A 19,452-nucleotide genomic window follows, 5' to 3' on the forward strand; every position below is an offset into this window, starting at 1 on the left:
CAAAAAATAGTGTGGGGAGGCTGGCAGCAAAGGGGTTACGCCTGACTTTAACCCTGCTCTCCAGATGTGCGATTTTGACGAGTAGTGAGACTGCAGTAGCTGCTCAGTTGGTTTGGGGGAAGTTGGTCATTCTTCACTAATGAGCAACTTGTCAGATGTTTTATTTTCTAGAACATTTGAGGTACGGCAAATCTATTTAGTATCGTTTACAAATATATTCAATTGTTTTTCTAATGGTTAAATTCTAATTAAAGTAGCTTTGCAATGGCCAGGTGCCAGGTAAAATGAAAGAACTATAACCTACATTGGGGCACTTTAACAGGTCTGCTTTGCTGATTTAAAGATTTCACATATTTCAGCCAGAACAAGTCTATTTTGTTAAAAAATCTTACCTGAGTTGCTACATTTAACAATGCTAATCGTCCGTTTTTTGAAATTGTGAAAGACATAATTGGATGATCTTCTTGCACTCTGAAATTCAAAAGAGAAAAAAAGTATTGACTGTTAAATAGCTCTCTTGTTTGATGATTAGCTGTTTCCCATCTGCCGCTATAAAGGCAAAGGACAAGATGAGTGCAAATATTTGAATGTACATTTGTATTAATTAATGTTTGATTCATGGTTCCGTAACTTTTTTAACCCAATAAAGACTGATTGATTGATGGATTGCTTAACTCAGATGGAGAACAACAGATTGTGGCCAAAATTTTGATGATCACTTTAGGAAGCGGGCTCTGTATATGGTATGCCACAAGATGGTAATACTGTGCACAAAGTTCAGGGTTTCCTCAAAATTGTAGAGTGCTCCATGTAAAACCCAAAGTGCCCTTTTAGTGGTAGTGTGAGCAAGCAGCATTAGGCCTAACACAGAGGAGTGTAAGACCTTTACTGCACAACATTGACCAGTAATGGACACACTATTCAAATAGGAGATCCACACCAATTAAAAAAATATATACTTTGAATTTTAAGTACAAGATCTTCGTAACAAGGTAGGAAAATGCTACTTACCAGTATGCATCTGTTCTTGGCACGTAGAGCTACAGATTCACACACTAGGCATAGATCGCCATCTGGTGTTGGGCTTGGATGTTTCCTGTTATTGTTTGCAGTCATTGTCTTGGAACAAGTCTTTGGAAGTCATAAGATGGGGGACTCCTCCTCTGGACAATAGTGCACATGGGCATCGACCATCTTCAGTTTGTTTTTTCGACAAGCAGTGGAAATGATGGAGTTTTGTGAGGAACAGAAAGATGTCCATGTATGTTGTATCTAATTAAGATAAAACTGGAACAGATAAAGGTAGCTGGGGAGGTGGGTGGGCGTGTGTGAATCTGCAGCTCTACATCCCAAGGACAGATGCATACTGGTAAGTAGCATTTTCCGTTCGAGGCATATGAGCTGCAGATCACACACTATGCATAGATTGCATAGCAGTACTGTCCCTTAGCGGCGACCACCTGTATCTGTTGCAGTAGTCTGAAATAGTGTTTTGAGTACAATCTGGCCCACACTAGCTTGTTGTTTTGCTTGCATATCTACATAATCGTGTTTTGTGAATGTGTGCGTGGTAGACCATGTAGCTGCTTTGCAAATATCATCTAAGGGAATGTTCCCTAAAAATGCCATGGAAGCCCCTATTTTGCGGGTAGAATGGGCTTTAGGAGAAATGGAAAGTGTACGTTTGCTTTGTGATAGGAAATTTGTATACATTTGACAATCCACCTTGCAATTCCAGACTTTGATATGGGATTGCCTTTGTGTTTGTGAGAAGGATACAAAAAGCGGTTTTGTGAAAAGGTTTTGCTCTGTCAATATAGTAAAGAAGTGCTCTTTTTTTTTTTTTTTTGGAAAACCTTTATTTATAGGAAAAAGTACACCGCTATTCAGCCATACATCCCGGAGGCCAGGCAGCATTAAGGCAACAGGATAGGTCATGTACCATACCAGAAACAGGAGCAATCAGGTTTAATTTTTAAATAACATCAAAATCTGAAACAAGTAAACCATAAGGTAAAAGGGCCCAGAAGGCCAAGAAAAAGAAGTGTGCAATAAGCACGGGAGAAAAAGAAGGGAAGAGAGGGTAGGCTGAGGACAGTACAGATACGGCGGACTTGCGTGGCGGTAGGAGGTCGGGGGCTGCACCCCCAAGGTAACACACTGATAATGGCAGCAATGAGGCATGCGGGAAGTAGTACCGCAGGATAAACAATCTGGAATCACAGGTAGGGGGCACTACGGGGAAAGCTGGATCTCGGGATCAAGTTCAACGGGGGGGTCGCAAATATCACCTCTATAAGAGTTCCAGGCACCCCAAACAGATCTCCACATTTTAGGTTTACCCCTGGCTACATACACCGTCTTTTCACGCAGCATGCACCAGTCCATATTAGTTTCCCATAGGCTGAGCGAGGGAGGAGCAGGCGCACCCCATTTCTGGGCGATGTCTCTCTTAGCCACCATATTGCCCAGGGTGATCCAACGGGTCTGTGCAACATTGTAATCGGTCGGGCCCCAGATGTTGAGGAGGCATCTCCGGGCCTCTGCCGGCAGGGCCACACCAGTCACTTCTTCCATAACCTCATGCACACGCTTCCAATATCGGGCCACATCCGGACACTCCCATATGATGTGCAGGAAGGTACCAAGCATGCCACACCCCCGCCGGCACACGCCATCCACAGAAAGCCCCATACGTAGAAGTCTGGGGCCGGTGACATACACTCTGTGCAGTATCTTCAGCTGCACCAGGCGGAGCCGTGCCGATATGGCCACCTCCCATGGGGAGGAGATCGCCGATTGCCACTCTTCGTCATCCACCTCTATACCGTCATGCACCCACAGCTCTCTCAGTCGCACCAGCAAATCCACTCTCACATTAATAAGTTTCTTATACGTTAGAGAGATAGCGCTGTCCGGCATATGGCCGTCCAGCACCCGATCTTCCAGGGGGGATGATTCAGGGATAGACTCCCCTTCCGCTACATAGGGAGAGAGGGCATGACTAAGCTGGGCGTGTCGGAAGTATTCCGTCGCCGCCAGTTGGTATTCAGACTGCAGCACCGCAAACGACTTGACCCGTCCTCTGGCCACCATGTCCCCAACCTTGGAAATCCCAATGGTGTCCCACCTGTCGAAGCCCTTAGTATGCCACAGCTTCCCCAGTATATCCGAATCAAACAGCGGAGTGGCCATAGTAACCTTATTATGCCAGCCCAGAGTTTTAGTAATTGTGCGCCATACACGCACCATCGTCATAGTGGGACCTGTCAGCTTCCGATCCAGAGATCCGGAGTACAACGCTCTGTAGTAATTCCCATCTCCCACTAGCCACCGATCCATAGCGTAGCCCGGGTTGACCGCCGGGCCATAGAGGCCATGATTAATTGCCGCCAGCTGGGACGCCCAATAGTAGCGCCTCACGTCAGGCAGGGCAATGCCCCCATCATAACTTGGTATAGTCAACTTAGCCAACGAGATTCTCGGCCTACCATCCCACAGCAACGCCCGCTGCAGTGATTCGATATCCGTAAAGTATTTTGCCGGTACGGGATCCTGCGTATTCTGCAGGGCATACAAGAAGCGAGGCAACGCCATCATCTTAAAAAGTGCGGCTCTACCCATCAGGGAGATCGGCAACTTCTTCCAGCCTTCGACGTCCCGGCGCAATCGCTCCAACGGCGGGAGGAGGTTGTGCGAGTACCGGGCTCGGGAGTCTCGCGACACGTAGATGCCCAAATACCGAAAGCCCTGCTGGGCCACCTGAATTGAGCACCCACGGGGGAGGCGCGGCGTGTCTCCGGACAGTACATACAACGAGGACTTAGACCAATTGATGACCAGGCCCGAGTGGGTCCCGAAGGTCCCCAAGAGTTCAAAGGCCATTATGAGCGAGTGGCATGGAGAGGAGAGATACAGAAGGATGTCGTCCGCATAGAGCGATATCCGGTCCTCGAAACCCGGGGACCACGGTATCCCAGAGATATCGGGGTGCGTTCTGATCCAGGCCGCCAGTGGCTCAAGTGCTAGGGCAAATAGGAGCGGGGAAAGCGGGCAACCTTGCCTAGTGCCCCTGTGCAGCGCAAAGGAGGCAGACAACCGACCATTGACCGTCACATTGGCCAGTGGAGCGGAGTACAGCAGCCGGACCCAGCCGATGAAAGCGGGTCCAAACCCCAACTTGGCCAGGACTGCCCACAGGTAGTTCCACTCCAACGAGTCAAATGCCATAGTGGCGTCGAGGGAGGCGAGGACAGTGGGTTCACGGAGCAGATGGACACGCGCCATTACTGCGTGAAGCAGTCTCAGATTGAGCGCCGTATTCCGATGCGGGATGAAGCCGGACTGGTCCGGGTGCACCAGGTCCGAGATCACTCCCACCAACCGATTAGCCAATAGTTTGGCCAGAATTTTGGGCTCGGCGTTTAAGAGGGAGATGGGTCGGTAGGATCGACAAAGATCGCGAGGCTTCCCCTCCTTATGTATCACCACAATGGTGGCCAGCCGCTGGTCGGGGGGGAGTTCTCCCACCTCGCGGGCCTCAAGGAACATGTTCAACAGAGGTGCCGCAAGTGCGTCGGCCCTGAGTTTGTAGAGTTCAACCGGGATGCCGTTTGGCCCCGGCGCTTTGCCCGAGCGTAATGATTTAATAGCCAAGGCCGTCTCATCCACCGTTAGGTCCCGATCCATGTCGTCGCGCTCGAGGTCCGAGAGGCAGGGAAGCTCAATGTTCTCCAAGAAGGATGCCGACGCAGACTCCGGGAGGGGGTCCGCCGAGGCGTAAACCTCCCCAAAGTAGTCCGCGAAGGACCCAACTATAGCCGCCGGGTCCGTGAGGGATAGGCCTTCCGCACTGGTCAACTCCGGGACCACCCGAGACGCGAGCTCCCTTCTATCTAGCCACGCCAGGAGCTTACCAGCCTTGTCACCCGCGTCATAAATTCTGCCTTGCTGCTCCCTGCTCAGGGCTTTCGCCGCGTCTGTGGCGGTCGCCCGGAGCTCAGACTGTTTGAGGGAGAGAGCGTGGAGTAGCTCGGGAGACGGGCCCAGCTCCAGCTGGGAGTTTAATGCAGCAATGTCAGATTCCAGTCGAACCACGTCCTCGTCCCGCCGACGGCGGACCTCCGCAATCAAGGAGAAGGCCTCGCCGCGAAGCACAGTTTTGAAGGCCTCCCAAAGGGAAACGGACGAGTCAACTGAACCTGTATTCTCAACGAAGTACCGATCCATAGCCTTAGCCAGGAGCGACCTGGTCTTCGGGTCGCGAAAGTACCAAGGGTTGATGGGAGCCACCCGCGAGGACACGGGGATTCGAAAGTCAAAGGAGACCCAAACCGGGGAGTGATCCGAAATGCCCCTAGCCAAGAGACGCGCAGTGGACACGGACTGCGCCTGGGCAGCCGGGGTGAGGACGTAGTCCAGTCTAGAAAGGCTACCATGGGCGCCAGAGAGGAACGTGTACTGTCTCTGGGAGGAGTGCAACAGACGCCAGCAATCAACCATCCCCATGGAATCTAGGAAATCAGACAGCCAGGACTGGGAAGGACGCAGATCTCTGGATGGGAAGCGGTCCAGATCCCCGGAAACGACAGAATTAAAGTCACCACCCACAAGCAGCAGCCCCTCAGGGAGACCCAAAATGGCGCCAGCTAGATCCCTGAAAGTAGTCTCTTGTAGCCCCGGGGGAACATAAACCGAAACTAAAACTAGCGTGCGGCCCTCCCATTTGCCCACCACAGCAACATATCTGCCTCTCTCATCCGCAAGCACCGACTCCACCTCCAGCGGGAGGGACATGCGCACCATGATGCCCACCCCTCGTGATCCCGAGGAGAACCCCGAGTGTGCCACCATTTTGAAACCACGTCTAGTCAAGGCTTTACAAGTGTGCCCCACTAGGTGGGTCTCCAGCAGGAAAACCACATCTGGCGAGCAGCGTTTGAGCATTTGCAACACCACACCCCTTTTAATACGGTCCCCCAACCCGTTTACATTCCAGCTTAACAAGTTAAGAGATCTACCCCCCATCTTCAGGGACGTTCCGCCCCCTCCCCCCCACCCATGCCCGCAATGGCGCCCACAGCAGTAACATAGCAGCGCAATAAGACCTCAGCCAGGACAAAGAATAAGACAAGAAAAGAAGTTGAAAAAACACACCCCAACTACCCACCACCCTGCACCCCTGCATAAGACTAAAATCCACCCCAACTAGCAGTGTGCCTGTCGCCCCTTAACTAACCTACAGAAAGCCCACAGAGGAGAAAGGAGACATCCTATCACCCCCCGTCATCCCCCATATTATTGACAAAACGAGTCAAACCATAGCAGCAGTGTCTGAAGTGAAAGTCCCATACGGCTACCCAGCTCACAGAAAGTCAAACAATAAATATTCATTCCTGCGCTTCCGCGCCCTCGGTGGACTCCTCCGTCTGGTCAGCCGGTTCGCGTCGCTCCTGTGGCAGGGTATCCAGCCAGTGCCCCACCTCGTCCGGAAAGTCAAAAAACAAGGTCCGGTGGTCCTGCTCGATGCGGAGCTTGGCAGGGTAGAGCATGGAGTATCGCAGGCCCATTTCTCTCAGTCTTCGTTTCACCCCGGTAAAGCTCTGACGCTTTTTCTGCACAGCCTGAGTGAAATCCGGAAAAAAGTTCACGTCGGAGTTCTGGAATCGCAAAGGACCCGCGGCTCTCGACGCCTGCAGGATAGCGTCTCTGTCCCTAAAGTTAAAGAGCCGTGCGATGATGGGGCGAGGGAAAGCGCCAGACTTGGGTGGTCCCCCCGGTATCCTGTGTGCCCGTTCCACCGAGAAGAACTTACTCAGACCCCCCGGCTCCAAGTTCTTAAGCACCAGATCCTCCACGAAAAGTTCAGCCGAGTCCTCTTCGGCCTTCTCCGGTACCCCAGTAATACGGACGTTCTGGCGCCGCGCGCGGCCTTCAAACTCGTCCAGTCGGCGCGCCAGCATTCCGTTCGCCAATTTCAGGTCACGTACCTCCGTCTGGATATCAGACACATCAGTGACCAGGCTAGTCGTCTTGAGATCCAACGACTTCACCCGGTCGTTGGTTTTCCCGAGGTCAGTCCTGATGAGGTTGATCTCGATCTTCAGGGAGTCGACCTTGCTGGACAGTTCCTCCCGGAGTGCGTGCATCTCCGTCTACTCCCGTGATCGCGCCCAGAACGTCCCGAAGCGTTATGGCAGAATCGTCCGGTGACCCATCCCGTTTCGAGTCATTAGTGCGGCCCGCCTGCACCGGCGAGCTTCTTGACTGGGAAAAGCGTTCCGGGATGGTAGACTGGGACTGGGACGGTTTTCTGTTGACCCGCTGGGATTTGCCTCTGTCCAGGTCTCCTTTGCCCGCCATGTTGGTACCCTCGGGTCAGGCGGCCAGCAGGGGTAAGGAGCCTCTTGGTAGGCGCGCCACACACACGATGGTAGAACCAGGGTCCGGTACTTAGGCCGAGTAGCAGGGCATGCAGATATCAGAATTGCTCATCGGTGGGACTAAACTCAGACAAAGAGGCGCCCGTGCGGAAGCACCGCTGTACCCCTCAATGGTGTGCAATGACGCGGAAGGAGCCTCCGGGTTTCGTCGAGCTAACTTAGTCCAGGAATGTCCGATTTTCATTCCGAAAGCGGGCGCCGCAGCAGGACCCACTCAGCAGTCGATTCCCACTGTCGTGGGACAGGATAGATAGCAGGATTATTGCGGAGGACCGGGAGGTCTTCGGAGCTCCGAGCTCACGCGGCCATCTTGATCGCCGGCGAAGCTCCTCCCCCTAAGAAGTGCTCTTTTTAAGTCTAGTGTATGAAGAGCTCTTTCTGCTACTGTTTGTGGTTGCGAGAAGAACACTGGCAACTCTACAGATTGGTTGAGATGGAAGGGAGAAATAACTTTAGGATGGAATTTGGGATTTGTTCTGAGAACCACTGTGTTATGATGGAGTTGTGGAAATAGTTCTTGAATAGTTAGTACCAGTAGCTCACTGACTCTTCTGAGAGATGGGATGGCCACAAGGAAAGCAGCTTTCCATGTAAGAAATAGTAGCTCAAATTTATGTAGAGATTCGAATGGAGGACCCATTAATCTACTAGGGACAATGTTTAGATTCCACACTGGAGAGGGTGGTACCTTGGGAGGAATTATTCTATTGAGGCCTTCCATAAATGCTTTAATGGCAGGTACCTTGAACAATGACAAATGTTGTCTATTTTGCAGGTAAGCTGCTATGGCAGCACTATGCAATCTAATTGATGTGTATGCTAGATTACATCTTTGAAGATGTAGCAGGTAACATATGATATGTTGAATGGACACATCTAGAGGATTGATGGTGTTATTGGTACAGTATATCACAAAATCTTTTCCACTTGGCTGCATACCAGGCTCTAGTGGTGGGGCGCCTAGCCTCTTTGATAACGTTCATACAATCGGATGGAAGACTGAGGTTACCAAATTCTAGGACTTCAGGAGCCAGATCGCTAGGTTGAGCTGTGCTGGATCTGGATTTCTGATCTCTCCATGGTTCTGTGTTAACCGATGTGGGGAGAGGTGTAGTTTTTGGTGCAGGACTACTGATAGTTCCAGCAATGTTGTGTACCATGGCTGTCTGGCCCATGTTGGAGTAACCATTATCAGTGTTAGTGACTGTTGTTACAACTTGCGTACCACTCATGGAATGAGTGGGAGAAGCGGAAAGGCGTACGCAAATCTGCCTGACCAATTCATCCATATCGCATTGCCTTTGGACAATGGGTGTGGATATCTGGCGGCGAAGCCTGGGCATTTTGTGTCTGAATGTGTGGCGAACAGATCTATCTCTGGATGCCCCCACATTTGGAAATAATGGTTGAAGGTCTTGTGGATGAAGTTCCCACTCGTGAATCTGTTGTGTCTCATAACTTAACAGATCTGCCATCTGATTCTGTATTCCTGGAAGATGTTGGGCTAAAAGGAATAGGTTTTGAGGAATAGCCCACCTCCATATACTCTGTGCTAGTTGAGAGAGCTGCAGAGAGTGCGTTCCCCCTTGTTTTTGTAAATAATACATCGCTGTTATGTTGTCCGTCCGGACTAAGACAGCTTTGCCTGATAGGTGTTTCTGGAATGATTTTAATGCCACAAAGATTGCCAGTAGCTCTAAATGATTGATGTGGAGCAGCTTTTGCGGAGTAGTCCATGTGCCCTGTATGGTGTGATGTAGTAGATAAGCTCCCAAGCCGGTGAGCGATGCGCCTACTAATAGCACAATTTGTGGAACTGGCTCTAGGAATGGTCGCCCTTTGGAAAGGTTTTGGGTGTTCCACCACTGCAGCGAACAATGTGTGCGGCCGTCCACCAACACGAGATATGTTAGCTGACCTTGAGCTTGGTTCCACTGACGTGCTAAGCATTCCTGTAAGGGGCGCATCTGGAGTCTTGCATGAGGTACTATGAATATAACAAGAGGCCATCAGCCCTATTAGTTGCATTAACACTCGAGCTGGAAGTGAGTGCTGCGGTTGGAATTTTGTAATAAGGGCTTGCATGCTTGCTATCCTGGCTGGATTGGGATATGCAAGGCCTTTTGAGGTGTCTAATGTGGCACTTAGATATTGTTGGATGTGGGACGGTTGGAGGTGAGACTTTGCGAGGTTTATTGTAAACCCCAAGTCGTGAAGCAGTTGGAGTGTAGTGTGTGTGTGATTTGCACACTGGGTATTCGACTTGGCTTTGAGCCAGTCGTCCAAGTATGGGAAGACGAGAATTTGTTGTCTTAAGTTGGCTGCTACAACTGTTAGACATTTTGTGAAGACTCTGGGTGCTGTGGTGACTCTGAATGGAGAACCTTGAACTGATAATGCGAACCGTCCACTACAAATCGAAGATATTTCCTGTGAGCAGGGTGTATGGGAATGTGGAAGTAGGCGTCCTTGAGATCTAAGGTGGCAAGGAAATCACCCTGTTTGAGTAGAGGAAGGACCTGTAGCAGAGTGACCATATAAAAATGGTCCGATTGTAGGTATAGGTTTAACGGTCTGAGGTCCAAGATGGGCCTCAGGGTTTCATCTTTCTTTGGAATGAGAAAATACAGGGAGTAAACCCCTGTGTTTTGATAATGCAGGGGAACTGGTTCTATTCCATGTTTTTGTAGGAGAGAAAGCACATCTTGTTTTAGAAGCGTTAAATGCTCTGCTGACATTGACGTGGTTTAGGTGGGATGTTTGGGGGAGTCAAAGTGATCTCCACGCAATAACCGGATTGGATGATTTGTCTCACCCACCTGTCCTTGGTAATGATGTTCTAGACAGGTAGGAACTGTAGCAATCTTCCCCCGACCAGAGTATAATGGTCGGGGGAGTGACGGAAAGTCATTGTTTGGAGGTGAAGGCCGTGCGAGTATTGGTAGTTTTGCCTCTACCTTTGTTGTTATTGCCCCTAAAGCCTCCTCTGTAATAACCTCTGGTTGAGGTCTTTGTGGGACTCTTATAGGAGGTGGAGGAGTTATCAGTGGTAAAGCCTTTAGAGGCGCCCCTTTAAGAAGAGTGACAAAAGGAACTTCTTGGAGCTTGCGATTGCAAAGCTACCATTGTTTTGGCAGTATCTGTATCTTTTTTTCATCTTCTCTAAAGATGAATCTACATTAGGCCCAAATAAATGTTCCGGGCCAAAGGGCTGGTTTAGTATGATAGTTTGAATCTCAGGTTTGAACCCCGAAATCCGTAGCCAGGCTTGTCTGCGCATAAGAACACTGGTATTATCCAGAGCACATCGAATGGAGGTATTGGTTATAAGTTTTCCTTACTGGATGAGATCATTAGCCCTTATTTTATATTGATCTGGAAGGTGTTATAGTAGGGTCTTTAGTTAATCATAGTGCGCCCTATCGTACCTAGCCAGTAAGGACTGTGTTGGCAATTCTCTGTATGTTGACTGCTTGGGACGCTGTTCTTTTACCAGATGCTTCCAACAGAAGGTATCACCTGAGGTCTGGGAGTTAGCCCTCTTCCTGGCATTGGATACTACCAAGGAATCCAAGGGGAGCTGGCCTTTAATGTAAACGGGGTCAGTTGGGGCAGACTTTTATTTCTTTTCCACTCTGGGGTTAATAACTCTAGCCCTTACAGGATCTTTAAAGACTTCAGGAGCGTGTTTGATTACCCCTTTTAACATTGGGAGATTGGAAGTGGACCTTTGAGATGGTGCAAAAGTGTTGATGAGGAAATCTTCTTTAGGGTCTGTGTGTAAAGTTACACCGTGGTATTCCGCAGCTCTGTGTATAAGCTGAGTGAATCCATTAGTGTCCTCTGGAGGGGATGGTCTAGATGGGTAGACAGCCTCTTGTAGTAGATTAGGAACATCTGGTGTGCCATAATTTTCCCATGGGTCATTTGGGATACAAGGATGACTATGTTTCCCTAAAGGTTCATAATTTCCTTCCTACCCAGAGGTGTCATCATCCTAAAGTGGAGGAGATTGTGAGGGTACTGGAGATGGAATAGGAGCGATGTGGTGTGGAGGAGGAGGTGGAGAAGGAATCCTTAACGGAGAAGTGGCAATCTCTTCCTTTTAAAGGGAGGGGAGGTGGTGCAGGTTTGTCCATTTCCCTTTTCTTGGAAGGAATAATTATAAGGTGACCTATTTCTGGGTCTATTTCAAGAGTTTTTTAGGTTGGATCTGGTTGAAAAAGCTCCTCCTCTTGAGTGTGTTGCTTCGGTGCCAATTTTTTCGGGTCGGACTGTTTGTGTGGCACAAGTTTTGGAGTTGTTTTATGCGCCTTAGGGTTTGGAATCAGGCTTTTTCTTGGTTTCCGAAGGTTTAATCTGAGTCTTTGGAACAGTTTGTTGGATTCCGATGTTTATTTCGGATCTGAAGTTTCTGTGCCAGAGGTCTTCGGAACCTGTTTCTTTGTTACAATGATTTTTTCGGATCCCAAGGTTCAGTGCCAGTGGTTTTCGGAACCAGTTGTTTCCTTGGTTCCGATGATTTTTTTGGGATCCGAAGGTTCAGTGTTAGTGGATTTCGGTGCAGAGTGCACCCATGTGGAACCAGGCTTCGTTGCGCACGAAGACAGTGGTTTCTCTTTGGGTTTGTCTTTTGTTGTCGGTGCCGGGGACGACCGGAACCAAAGAATTCAAGTTTGTAGAGATGCACGTCGAATGGGAAACGTGATCGAACACAATACCGCAGAAAGGGTAAAGGATTGCGCGTCAAAAGGTAGAACGATAACACCACCACCTGGAGCGCGCAGAATATGCGCAGAACACATCAGAGCCCAATGGCAGAAAAAAAATAATCTGAAGATGGAGTCAATGCCCATGCACACTATGGTCCAGAGGAGGAGTCACCTATCTTGTGACTTCCAAAGACTTGTTCCAAGACAATAACTGCAAACATCCGAGCCCAACACCAGATGGTGATCTATGCATAGTGTGTGATCTGCAGCTCATATGCCTCGAACAGTACGTTTTCAAATATCACTCTTCACTTTTAAAAATTGACACTTAGTATATATTCTGAACCGTTCAATGTTATCCTAAATGGTTAAGAATCACAATTACAATTCCAGGCTTCGGGACCAAAGGCCAGCAGGGGGCAAGGGTAATGTGAGTGACACAGAGGCGGCCGGGCACAGAGGTCAAATTCGGAGTTAGGCCCAATGCATTTCATAGGTGGGTGGGGGGGTACTCGAAACCACACTGCTTGCAGATCGGCAAATCCATTGCAGGATGTCAAGCTTTGGGTGTTAGCTTAAGCACAGGGGAGGTGGGGCATGGGGAAGGCCACAAAGCTCCACCAAACATACACCACCAGCAACACTGGTGGCCGGGTACAGGGTGCAATTTTGGCATCGGGCAACCAATGCTTTGTAATAGAGATTCTTCTTTTGGCAAACAGGCTGTAGGCGTTGCTCCAGAGATTGCAGGAGGGAGACCAACGACAGCAGAGGTAAGTAGATATCTAGAGGGTCGTAAGGGGCACCATCTGTTCAGCTCACCAAGGTCCGGGGGCTTCAGGTGCAGGGGTGTCGTTAGAGGTATCTAACCGGAGCCGGTACTGGTCAGGGGGAGCCTCTGGATTCACATTGCAGGCCCTGCTGTGGAGAGCAGGAGAGGTCAGCCAACGCTGGGCTCAAGGTCATATTTCAGCTATGGGGGTATGGTGCAGAGTGGGCAGGAGATGCGGATCCGCCTAGATTCGGGGTCCTTTGAATATATTTCTTTTGGACAGTGCCACTGACCTCATGAGATTGGCAGCAGTTCTCCCACGGTTTTTAGAGGTCGCTGGCTGCAAGGCAGGTCGTAGGTTCCTTGAAGCTGGAGACAGGCCGGTAGGGATGAGGCCGAGACAGGCCGGTAGGGATGAGGGCAAGGCAGTTGTCATCTTCAGTCTTCTCTGCAGGAAGTTCTCTGCAGACATGTCTTCTTAGGTCGACGCAGATCTAGTTCCTAGGTCTGGGGGAGCCTCCTAAAAGGAAATTGCTACTTACCACTATGCATCTCTTCTTGGCATGTTGAGCTGCAAATCCACATATTGTGAATAGATCGCCATCTGGAGTTGGGCCCGGATGTTTGCACTTGTTTTTGTCTTGGAAAAGTCTTTGCGAGTCACGAGATAGGTGTCTCCTCCTTTGGTTGATAGTGTGCATGGGCATCGGCTCCATTTTCAGATTGTTTTTCGCCAGCAGGGAAATGATGGAGGTTTGTGAGAAACAGAAAAGATGCCCATGTATGCTGTATCTAAATAAGATAATACGAGAACAGATAAAAGGTAGCCGGGGAGGTGGGTGGGCGTGTGTGGATCTGCAGCTCTAAATGCCAAGAATAGATGCATACTGGTAAGTAGCATTTTCCGTTCGAGGCATATGAGCTGCAGATCACACACTATGCATAGATTGCATAGTAGTACTGTCCCCTAGTGGCAGCCACCTGTATCTGTTGCAGTAGTCTGAAATAGTGTTTTGAGTACAGCCTGGCCCACACTAGCTTGATGTTTTGTTTACACATCTACACAATAGTGCTTTGTGAATGTGTGCGGTGTTGACCATGTAGCTGCTTTGCAGATGTCTTCTAAGGGAATGTTCCTTAAAAATGCGATTGAAGCCCCTCACTTTCGGGTAGAGTGGGCTTTAGGGGGAATAGATAATGTCCATTTTGCTTTGCGATAGCAAATTTGTATGCCTTTGACAATCCACCTTGCAATTCCAGATTTTGATATGGGGTTGCCTTTATGTGGTGGTGAGAAGGACACGAAAAGTTTAGTTTTGCAAAAAGATTTTGCTCTTTCAATGTAATAAAGGTGTGTTCTTTTTAAATCCAGAGTATGAAGAGCTCTTTATGCGACTGTTTGAGGTTGCGAGAAGAATACTGGCAACTCCACAGACTGATTGAGGTGAAAGGGAGAAATAACCTTAGGGAGGAATTTTGGATTGGTTTTGAGAACCAATTTGTTATGAAGGAATTGAAAAAATGGTCCTTGAATAGTGAGTGCCTGTAGCTCATCGACTCTTCTAAGGCAAGTAATGGCCACCAGGAAAGCGACTTTCCATGTTAGAAATTGTAACTCGCATTTGTGAAGAGGTTCAAATGGAGAGCCCATTAGTCTTGTGAGAACAATGTTTAAATTCCACACAGGTGAGGGTGGTAACCAGGGAGGAATTATTCTTTAGAGGCCTACCATAAATGCTTTAATGGCAGGTACCCTGAATAGCAACAAGTGTTGTCTATTTTGTACGTAGGCTGCTATGGCAGCAAGGTGTAATCTAATAGATGTGTATGCTAGATTACACCTTTGGAGAGGTAGTAGATAATGTATGATGTGTTGGATAGACACATCTAAAGCATTGATGGTGTTGTTGTGAAAGTATATCACAATCTTTTCCACTTGGCTGCATAGCAGGCTCTAGTGGCGGGGCGTCTAGCCTCTTTGATAACATTCATAGTGTCAGGGGGAAGGTTAAGGTAAACAAACTCTAAGACCTCAGAAGCCAGATCGCTAGGTTGAGTTGTGCTGAGTCCGTGTGTCTGATCTCTCCACGGTTTTGGGTTTGCCTTTGGACAGTGGGTGTGGATATCTGGCGGCGAAGCTTGGCCATGTTGCGTTGTGTGTGGCGAAGAGATCCATCTCTGGTTGTTCCCACATGTGGAAAAACGTTTGAAGAACTTACGGATGAAGTTCCCACTCGTGAATCTGTTGTGTCTGACGACTTAACAGATCTGCCATGTTGTTCTGGACCCCTGGAACGGGTTGTGCTAGGAGAAAAATGTTCTGGGGAATAGCGAATATCCATATGCTTTGTGCTAGTTGAGAGAGCTGTAGAAGTGTGTCCTGCTTGTTTCTGTATGTAGTACATTGCTGTCATGTTGCCGGTGCAGACTAGGACAGCTTTGCCTGATATTTGTTTCTGGAATGACTTCAACGTCAGAATTTCGCTAGTAACTCCAGGTGATTGATGTGGAGTACCCTTTGTTGAGGCGTCCACCTGACCTGCATGACGGTATGTAATAGATAAGCTCCCCAGCCAGAGAGCGATGAGACGGCTGTTAGCACAATTTGTGGAACCGGCTCCATGAACGGTCGCCCTTTAGAAAGGTTTTGGGTGTTCCACCATTGCAGAGAGCGACACGTGCGGCTGTCCACCAACACCAGATCTGTCAGCTGACCTTGAGCCTGGTTCCACTGACATGCTAAGCATTCCTGTAGAGGACGCATCTGGAGTCTCGCGTGAGGTACTATAAAGATGCAAGAGGCCATCATCCCTATCAACTGCATGAACACTTGAGCTGGAAGAGTGTTGCGGCTGAAATTTTATGAGACTTTGTATGCTTGCTATCCTGGGTAGACTGGTATATGCAAGTGCTTTTGAGGTGTTTATTGTGGCACTGAGGTACTGTTGTATGTCGGACGGTTGTAGGCTGGACATTGCGTGGTTTATGGTAAACCCTAAGTCATGGAGTAGTTGGATTGTAGCGTAAGTGTGATGTACACACTGGCTGTATGACTTGACTTTTATGAGCGAGTCATCTAGGTATGGAAAGACGTGAATTTGCGGTTTTCTTAGGTGAGCTGCAAACACCGGCAGGCATTTGGTGAAGACTCTAGGCGCTGTGGTGACTCCGAATGGGAGCATCTTGAATTGATAATGCTGACCGTCCACTACAAACTGGAGATATTTCCTGTGAGAGGTGTGAATGGGAATATGGAAGTAGGAGTCCTTGAGGTCTAAAGTGGCAAGGAAATCGCCTTGTGTGAGATGAGGAAGGAACTGTTTAAGTGTGACCATATGAAAATGGTCTGATTGTATGTATAGGTTTAGGGGTCTGAGGTCCAAAATGGGTCTCAGAGCCGTCCTTGGAGATGAGGAAGTACAGGGAGTAACACCCTGTGTTTTGTTGATGCAGGGGAACTGGTTCTATTGCATGTTTTTGTAGGAGGGAAAGTACCTCTTGCTTTAGCAGCGTTAAATGTTCTGGTAACATTGGGCGCTGTCCGGGTGATATGTTTGGAGGGATATAAGGGAGCTCTAGACAATAACCTAGATTGAACGATTTGTGTCACCCACCTGTCTGTAGTGATGTTGTTCCAGACAGGTAGGAATTGTAGTAATCTTCCTTTGACCAGAGTGGAATGGTACGGGGGAAGCGGAGGTAAGTCATTGGGTAGGGGTGGCGGCAGATCGCGTATTGTTGGTTTTGTCTCTCCCTTTGTTATTATTGCCTCTGTAGCCTCCTCTTTGATAACCTCTGGTAAATGAGGTCTGGGTGGGATTTTTATACGACATGGAGGGGTTGTCAGAATAATAGCCTCTGGAGGTGCCCTTGTAAGTGGCGCGACGAAAAGAACGCCTGGGAGCTTGCGATTGCAAGGCTCCCATTGATTTAGCTGTGTTGGTGTGAACAACAAATGGAGGTGTTTGTTATAAATTTACCCTCCTGTAGGAGGTCGTTGGCCTTGGTTTTGTATTGGTCAGGAAGGTGTTGCAATAGGGTCTCTAGCTCATCATAGTGTGCCCTATTGCAACACCTTCCGTACCTAGCTAACAAAGCTTGTGTGTTGGCGATTTGCCATATATTGGCTGCTTGTGACACTGTAGGTTTACCAGAAGAATCCAAGAGTTTTGATTCTTTGTCGGGAGGTGAAGCATCACCTGACGTTTGTGAGTTGGCCACCTTTCTGGCATTGGAGACTACTAAAGAATCCAATGTTATTTGTCCCTTGATGTAAACAGGGTCTGCTGGGGCAGATTTGTATTTTTTCTCTATCTTGGGGTTAATAACCCTAGCCCTAACAGGATCTTTGAACACCGTAGGTGCATGTTTGATTACCCCTTTTAACATAGGGAGAACAGAAGTGGACCTTTGGGATGTATCGAATGTGTCCATTAAGAAATCCTCCTCTACAGGGTCTGTATGTAAATCTACCCCATGGTATCGTGCAGCTCTATGAACGAGCTGGGTGAAACCTATGGTGTCCTCTGGAGGGGAAGGTCTAGAGGGATCGATGTCATCTTGTGGTACATTAGGGACATCTGGTGTATTTCAATCGTCCGATGGGTCTGGAGTGTAGGGCGGACTAGGATTCCCTAGTGATTAGTCGTCTGTACCCTGCCCTCGGTCAGAGGTATCATCATCATTCACTGGTAGAGGAGATGGTGAGGGGAGTGGAGATGGTGTAGGGGAGTGATGTGGAGGGGAGGTGGAGGTGGTGAAGGAATTCTGAGAGGAGATGTTGCAATGTCTCTTCTTTGGTGGAGGTGGAGCCAGTAGAGGCATGTCCATTGGTCTCTTTTTGGAACGGAGAATCAGTTTACTTGTTTTTGGGTCTTTTACCAGTGTTATTTGGGTTGGATTCGGTTTAAGAAGCTCTTCTGGTTAAGGCTGGTCTTTTATTGCAGATTTTTTCGGTTTGAAAGGCTTGCGTGGCACCAAATCTGGAGTGGATTTATGCTCTTGGCTTGGAAGCGTGAATCGGAATGGGAAGGCAAGATGGCGTCTGTGTGAGCGGTCGCTGTGGCTGTGCTCGGCGGTCTGGGCACCCTCTATCTCAAATATTTCTTACTAACTTAAGGGCTCAAATATACAAACCAATTCGATTCAACCGTATTATACTAGTATTATACTAGTCTAGTCTGCCTAGTCTGACTTGACCCGAATCAGACTCATTCTGCTAAATCCAGCCTGTGTTCCTGGGATCCATGGTACAACCATGGTACAACCTTGCATCCAGCCTGCAACCAACCTTCAACCAGCCGGCTATCTTGAAGCCTGAGGCCTCTAGCTGAAAACTTGTAAACGGCAAAACCAGATACTGATGAATTTCTGCTATCCTCTGCTCGATATGGACCGGTACTTCAGTGCGGGGTAAGGTAGCCACTTTTCGTTATTCTCCGTCATTCTCTACTCTGAGTGACATGAATGACGGATAATCTTCCCCTGCTCCTGCAGGTTATCGCCATCACCCTTGCAAGCCTCGCATCCTACATCATCATCAGCCCTGTACCAACCATGTATTTCTAACCCTTGCTTAAGGATTACTTACATACCAAAAGTGTCGGGGAGCTTTGTATTTTGTATTTCGATCCACATAAATACTCTGTCTTTTGTCTGAAGGCCGAGGCAGCTGCAATTCTACTACCCTCTCCTCTGCCTCCCGTCCCCTTCAACCTCCCGACTTCTTCAGCATTACCAACTCACCTCACTTCGCCTGTTGTGTGTGTCTCTCTCTCCTGCACCCGGCCAACGCCGAATCAGCTCTCGCATGGATCGGACCCAGCATCTCTCCGCTCCTTCTCTCCTGCTCTCGGACGTCATCTGCGAACCCGAGAGCAGGGCTTAAAAATCTCACGCACGCTGCGTGTCCCGCGTTTCTTGTTGCTGGGGAGACGGGAAAGCTTCCAGCAACTGGCAGCAGGGGGCGGGGTGTTGGGAGAATAAAGGGGAGAGAGAGGACCGGAGAGTGTATAATTATAAGCTGAATAAACTGAACAAGTTGAATGGTGCCAGGAGGCAGATTTAAATCGAAGAAATGGAGATGCAATCTTAGCAAATTTAAAAACCGAACTGACACTGGCACTTTGTCCGCCTCCGCTGCTCGGTTTAACTCTGTAATTAATATCACATTATTTGCCTTGTGTGGTGAGTTATCAGCAAAAAAGCAAATCCTCAAGTTCTCTGTCTGATCTCACGCATACTGTCCTAGATAGCCGTTTGAGGGAATCTGATGGTAAAATTGGACAAAAAGATGGTGAAAACCCATTGAAAAAACACAACCTCTGCTGTAAGAGAGCCCTACAAGGATTTCTCTGGAAGACATCTCCGACATCTTCGGCAGCGGATATGGATAGAACCTCCGAAGCAGATAGAGTAGACGGAGGGGGAGAGCAGCCCGCACAAAAGAACCAGAGGGGCCAAAAAACAAAAAAAAAATCAGAAAATACGAACATCAACAATTCAACCAAACAATATGGCCCTCAAC

General features: G+C 48.7%; 1 protein-coding gene across 4 annotated transcripts in view; it reads right to left on the bottom strand.

Moving 5' to 3' along the window:
* The window catches only part of WDR26 (WD repeat domain 26), a 702,982-nt gene that overhangs the window by 104,488 nt on the left and 579,042 nt on the right, over positions 1–19,452 (bottom strand). For all 4 annotated transcript variants that reach the window (XM_086927969.1, XM_086927971.1, XM_086927970.1 and 1 more), the window contains one exon: positions 393–471. In XM_086927969.1, coding sequence (XP_086784095.1) covers positions 393–471 — 79 coding nt within the window. The remainder of the gene's footprint in view (positions 1–392; positions 472–19,452) is intronic.

This window comes from Lissotriton vulgaris, chromosome 6 (genome assembly GCF_964263255.1).
Source record: "Lissotriton vulgaris chromosome 6, aLisVul1.2, whole genome shotgun sequence".
NCBI lineage: Eukaryota > Metazoa > Chordata > Amphibia > Caudata > Salamandridae > Lissotriton > Lissotriton vulgaris.